Source organism: Jatropha curcas, chromosome 2 (assembly GCF_041381405.1).
Source record: "Jatropha curcas cultivar XTBG-Jc1 chromosome 2, XTBG_Jcur_1.0, whole genome shotgun sequence".
Classification (NCBI taxonomy): domain Eukaryota; kingdom Viridiplantae; phylum Streptophyta; class Magnoliopsida; order Malpighiales; family Euphorbiaceae; genus Jatropha; species Jatropha curcas.
In genome coordinates, this window is record NC_143152.1 from 21,921,130 (window position 1) to 21,927,813 (window position 6,684).

At 43.2% G+C, this 6,684-nt stretch overlaps 1 protein-coding gene across 1 annotated transcript; it reads left to right on the plus strand.

Moving 5' to 3' along the window:
• The first annotated feature begins 2,073 nt into the window (after nucleotides 1-2,073).
• On the plus strand, nucleotides 2,074-3,479 carry LOC149498394 (uncharacterized). The gene has a single exon (XM_089717312.1). It carries the CDS (start codon nucleotides 2,076-2,078, stop codon nucleotides 3,477-3,479), a length of 1,404 nt encoding a protein of 467 aa, XP_089573438.1. The 5' UTR covers nucleotides 2,074-2,075.
• The last annotated feature ends 3,205 nt before the right edge of the window (nucleotides 3,480-6,684 follow it).

The window sequence follows — 6,684 nt, forward strand, 5'->3', positions numbered from 1 at the left end:
CCGTTATAGAATTTAGGCGGAGTAGAAGAGAAGCATGCATGAAGTGCTAAAATTAAATAGGCAGAGTTTTGTTTACATACCTGATTTAATCGTCGACCGCTTCTTAACTCCAGGTTAAGCTCCTCGTTAAGGGAATTAATTTTAATTTAATTTTAAGTGACCAGGTATCACAACAATAAAATAAAATTAAAACTAAAAAAATGCAAGAAAGCAGTAAAGAATCGCAAAGAGCGTAGGGAGAAGGAGCGTCCGTCAACACAGACTGAGTGAGTAAAATGGAGCCCCGGGGCCTCTTTTTATAGGAAAAAAACGCACCCCGGGCGCGCCTGCCCGCCCTCGAGGGCGGGCGTGCCCGCCTAAGAGAGCGGGCGTGCCCGCCCATGCTGGGCGGGCGTGTCCGCCCAAGCTGGGCGGGCGTGCCCGCCCATTCTGGGCGGGCGTGTCCGCCCATTCTGGGCGGGCGTGTCCGCCCAAGCTGGGCGGGCATGCCCGCCTGGCTTGGGCGGGTGTGCCCGCCCAAGCTGGGCGGGCGTGTCCGCCCAAGCTGGGCGGGCGTGCCCGCCCATGCTGGGCGGGCGTGTCCGCCCAAGCTGGGCGGGCCTGCCCGCCTGGCTTGGGCGGGTATGCCCGCCCATGCTGGGCGGGCGTGTCCGCCCAAGCTGGGCGGGTGTGCCCGCCCATGCGAGGCGGGCATGCCCGCCTGGCTTGGGCGGGCAGGCCCGCCCCCGTGGGCGGGCACGTGTGCCTTTTTCTCCTTATTATTCCGGAGGCTTTTCCGGGAGTTCCGGATCTCGGAAAAATATTCCGAGACCAGTTCCGTGATCCTCGTAATTTTTCGGACATTTCAAGTACCATATTGGCACACTTCCGGTGAACTTTTTTGAATGACCTCCGGTCCGACCGGACTGTTTGCAGTCCGAAAAAAATGGCTCTTTGAGCCTCAAAATTTGAGTATTCACAAATTTATACTTTAAGTATATTATTGGAAATTAATTGGGTGTATTTATTGGAAGATAACTTGGAACTTATTTATTGTGTAGAAAATTCAAAGTAATATATTTAACGAAATGTATCTAATTGATGCATACGAAAATGTTGTAGTTAGACCTTAGAAGAGTGTTATTGTGTTGTTTTTGGCGTTTGATGGGGTTTGGAGTTTTGAAATTGGGAGTGTTGTGTATTCACTTGTTTGGCAATGTCTATGTTTAGGGGAAACTCTTGCAGTTTTTCTGTAGGTTTCTCCCAAATCATTTAAAAAAAAAAATACTACTTGCTAAACTTGTGAATATTAAATCACTTCTAATTCATACTAGGATTTTCTGATTTATAAGTTAAGTTAAGACGGTGCCTCCGGCACCGAATGTGACATCCGTCGTCGGGTCTCTCGGGACTGGGCGGAGGGTGTTACATTTAGTGGTATCAGAGCCAGGTTTAGGCGGTTCTCGGACTATATGCATATAGAGGAATAGTTAAGTTCAATACATGCCATAGTGGTTTGATTTAGAACTTCTCTCTGATGCGAACCTTTTGGTCTTTGTAGGAGTTCAGTGATGTCTCAACATCAGTCTGAGGAGGAGGTGGATAGTTATGTTCCTCATAGTGGTGGTGTCCCTGTTGGTCATGATGCTAGTGGTGCTGTGGGTTCTGATGCGGAGCACGCCTCGAGAGTGGGGCAGGCTGCTGCAGGTCCTGCGGGGCCTAATCAGGATACGTTTGTTCAGCAGTTAGTTGCTGCTTTGAGGCAAGTAGCGGGAACTGTTCCCCAGGCTCCAGCTGCTCCAGCCCCTATTCCAGTTCGTCCCCCTATTGAGAAATTGAGAAAATATGGAGCTGTTGAGTTCAGGGGTAGCAGGGATGATATGGCTTCTACAGCCGAGTATTGGCTCCAGTCTTTGGAAAGGATATTGGAGCAGATGCAGTGCTCAGCTTCAGATAGTTTAGTTTGTGCCACTTCGTTATTAAGGGAGGAAGCTTATCAGTGGTGGGAAACAGTATCACAGACAGTCAGTAAAGAGAAGAGGACTTGGGCATTCTTTCTGTCTGAGTTCAGATAAAAATATATTGGGGAGCTGTACATGGACCAACGTAAAGCTGAGTTTTTAGAGTTAAAACAGGGCAAAATGACTGTGTCTGAATATGAGAGAGAGTTCATCCGGCTAAGCAGGTATGCCGTGGAGATGGTTCCTACTGAATCAGATAGATGCAAGCGTTTTCGTAGAGGGTTGCATGATGAATATAGAATGCATCTGGTTGCTCATCCTCATACAACATTGTCTTCTCTGGTAAAGGCAGCTTTAGAGCTTGAAGAAGTTAGGAATGAGCAACAGGCTAGACAGCAATGGAATCAGCAGGGCCAACAAAAAAGGCTTCAGGGTATGACATCTGGACAGACTTCTGGGGCTCAGTCTAGCAGTAAGAGGTATAGAGGTGCATCACAGACTTGGTCTAGACCGATACAGAGACCTAGACATGGTCCTTATGGTAGAGCAGCGTCACAGACCACATCTGTTGCTAGTGGTGGAGGTACTGCATGGAGCAATTTACCGACATGTACTCATTGTGGTCAGAGACATCCTGGAGTTTGTAGGAGATTATCTGGGGCATGCTTTCGATGTGGATCTACTGAGCATATAATTCGAGACTGCCCTACTTTGGCTAGTTCAGCTCCACAGGTCGGGAGGTCAGCTTCCTTTATTCCGAGAGGAAGAGGCAGAGGCCGTGGCGATACAGTAGGTTCTAGGAGTCAGAGGCTAGTTTCAGAGACAATGGACAAACTTGAGTCCAGAGCACCTGCCAGAGCGTATGCTATTAGGACTAGGGAGGAGCAGGATGCCCCAGACGTTATAGTTGGTATATTCTCTATCTTTGATCTTTCTGTATATGCTTTGATTGATCCTGGCTCTACGCATTCATATTTATGCATACATGTGGGTAGATTGGGTAATATGCATGCTGATATATTAGAGCATAGTATGAAGGTTACTAATCCACTGGGTCATAGTGTGATAGTTAATCGGGTGTATAGAGCTTGTCCATTAGTAATATATGGCCATGTATTTTTGGGAGATATGATAGAGTTACCTTTCCGGGAGTTTGATGTGATATTGGGTATGGATTGGTTATCTAGACATGGAGTTATGATTGATTGTAGACTGAAGAGGATTACACTCCAGACTTCATCTGGTGAGGAGATTGTAGTAGTGGGTGAGAGGTCGGATTACCTCTCTAATATTATTTCTGCTTCTACTGCTAGAAGACTGATCCAGCATGGTTGTGAGGCATACTTAGCCTGTGTACTTACTCCAGAGTCAGAATCCCCTGGTGTACATGATATACCCATAGTATGTGATTTTTCGGATGTATTTCCAGAGGAGTTGCCTGGGTTACCTCCTCAGAGAGAGGTTGAGTTTGGTATTGAGGTCATGCCTGGTACTGCACCGATATCCATTGCTCCATATCGGATGCTCCTACTGAGTTGAAAGAGTTAAAGATACAGATTCAGGAGTTACTTGATAAGGGGTTCATTCGTCCTAGTGTATCTCCATGGGGTGCGCCAGTATTGTTTGTAAAGAAGAAGGATGGATCACTTAGATTGTGTATTGATTATAGACAACTTAATAAAGTTACAGTGAAAAATCGATATCCATTGCCTCGGATAGATGATTTGTTTGATCAGTTGAGAGGAGCTAGCGTGTTCTCAAAGATAGATCTGAGATCGGGTTATCACCAGCTGGGGGTTAAGGAATCAGATGTACCTAAGACTGCTTTTAGGACACGTTATGGTCACTATGAATTCTTGGTAATGCCGTTTGGGTTGACGAATGCTCCTGCAGTTTTCATGGATTTGATGAACCGGATTTTTCATCCTTACTTAGATCAGTTTGTAGTTGTGTTCATTGATGATATCTTGGTATATTCTCGGACTAGAGAGGATCATAATCACCATTTGAGAATTGTACTTCAAATATTGAGAGAGAGACAGTTGTATGCTAAGTTGAGTAAGTGTGAATTCTGGTTGTCTGAGATTACTTTTTGGGTCACATTATTTCTGCTGAGGGTATTAGAGTTGATCCGAAGAAGATAGAGGCAGTGGTTCAATGGAAGCCACCTAAGAATGTTATAGAGATTCGGAGTTTCTTAGGATTGGCTGGTTATTATAGAAGATTTATAAAGGGATTTTCTCTCATTGCAGCTCCTTTGACTAGAATTCTTCAAAAAGATGTCAGATTCGAGTGGACTGATAAATGTCAGAATAGTTTTGAGAAGCTTAAGACGATGCTTACTGAGGCTCCAGTGTTGACACAGCCAGTTTCGGGTAGACCGTATGATGTGTATAGTGATGCTTCGCATAATGGATTGGGTTGTGTGCTTATGCAGGAGAGTAAGGTAGTTGCTTATGCTTCTAGACAGCTTAAACCACATGAGAAGAACTACCCTACTCATGATTTGGAGTTAGCAGCTATAGTCTTCGCTTTGAAGATTTGGAGGCATTACTTATATGGTGAGAAATGTCATCTGTATACGGATCATAAGAGTCTCAAGTATCTGCTTACTCAAAAGGAGCTTAATCTGAGACAACGTAGATGGTTAGAGCTGCTTAAAGACTATGACTTTACCATTGATTACCATCCAGGTAAAGCGAATGTGGTAGCAGATGCACTTAGTAGGAAATCCTTGGTTGCTTTACGTGCTATGAATACTCGATTATCTGTAGCTAGTAATGGTGCACTTGTGGCAGAGCTTGTGATTAGACCTAGCCTACTTCAGCAAATTCGAGATGCACAAAAGGATGATGAGACTGTTGCCTTGTGGAAAGACCTAACTAGAGAGGGAAAGAAAAAGAGATTTATGATTAAAGATGACGACTGCTTGTACTTTGGGGACAGAATTTGTGTGCCTAAAATTTCAGAGTTGAGAAAGAGTATCTTAAAGGAAGCTCATAGTAGTCCATATGCTATGCATCCTGGCAGTAATAAAATGTATCAGGATTTGAAATCACAATATTGGTGGCCGGCGATGAAGAGGGAGATCACAGATTATGTGTCGAGGTGTTTGACATGCCAGCAAGTTAAAGCAGAGCACCAGTTTCCTTCCGGTTTGTTACACCCTACTGCTATTCCAGAGTGGAAATGGGATAAGATTACAATGGATTTTGTGACTGGATTGCCTTTAACTCCTAAAAAGAAAGATGTTGTATGGGTAATAGTTGACAGACTAACTAAATCAGCACACTTTCTTCCTATTAAGACCGATTTCACCATGGAGCAGTATGCAGAGCTGTATATAGATGAGATAGTGAGATTACATGGAGTTCCTTCATCCATCATTTCAGATAGAGATCCGAGATTTACTTCTAGATTTTGGAAGAAGCTACATGAGGCCCTGGGTACCAAGCTGAATTTCAGCACAGCTTTTCATCCTCAGACAGATGGTCAGTCAGAGCGGGTTATTCAGATTTTGGAGGATATGTTAAGAACTTGTGTTATTGAGTTTGAGGGCAGTTGGGAGAAGTACATTCGACTTATCGAATTCGCCTATAATAACAGTTATCAGTCGAGTATTCAGATGGCCCCTTTTGAAGCGCTCTATGGTAGGAGATGTAGGACTCCATTATGTTGGTCAGAATTGAGCGAGGGCAAGATGGTAGGTCCGGATTTGATTCAGGATACAGAAGAAAAGGTCAAAATTATCAGAGATCGATTGAGAGCAGCTTCAGATCGTCAAAAATCTTATGCAGACTTGAAGAGGAGAGATATAGAGTATGCAGTGGGAGATAAGGTTTTCCTTAAGGTATCTCCGTGGAAAAAGATATTGAGATTTGGAAGAAAGGGTAAGCTTAGTCCTAGGTTCATTGGTCCATATGAGATCATTGAGCGTGTGGGTCCATTGGCCTATAGACTAGCTTTACCACCAGACCTGGATAGGATCCATAACGTTTTCCACGTATCTATGTTGAGGAGGTATCGGTCCGACCCATCACACGTGATATCAGTTGAATCAATTACTATTGATCCAGATTTAACTTATGAGGAAGAACCGGTGAAGATACTTGCTAGGGAAGTTAAGGAACTAAGGAATAAGAGAATTCCTTTGGTAAAGGTTCTTTGGAGAAACCATAAGACCGAGGAAGCTACATGGGAAAGTGAAGACATTATGAGACAACAACATCCTCAGTTGTTTAATTCAGGTGAATTTCGAGGACGAAATTCTTTAAGGGGGGAAGAGCTGTAACGCCCTATTTTTTCCTGTGTTGAAATAGTAGTTTATCTGTCTGTGAATAGTATTGTCGGTCCGGGAGTCGGTATTATTTTGGTCCAGAAAAATTATTATATATGGTTAATATTTTATGTTACATTTTTGGAGCATGCATGCATGATTTTTATGGGTAGAAAGTAAGTAGTGAATATTTTTGGAGAATTTTAGAGAATTAGTGAGTAGTAACTTAAGATGTGATATTAATTAAGGAAATTAGAGGCAATAGTTGTATGGATTAAATTTGAAATGATGTTATATTAATTAAGGAAATTAGAGGAATTATTTTTATGGAGTAAATTTGAGAATTTTGTTGTGTTATATAATATTTTGAAGGAATTTAATTTGGAGAATATTTGTAGCCATTAGATTAGATTTACATTCAATCCTAGCCATCCAATTTTGGTGAAAAGACCAAACTACCCTTTAGTC

Excerpts from the sequence above, each read along its gene's own strand:
- LOC149498394 (XM_089717312.1), top strand. The coding sequence starts at position 2,076 with ATGGACCAACGTAAAGCTGAGTTTTTAGAGTTAAAACAGGGCAAAATG.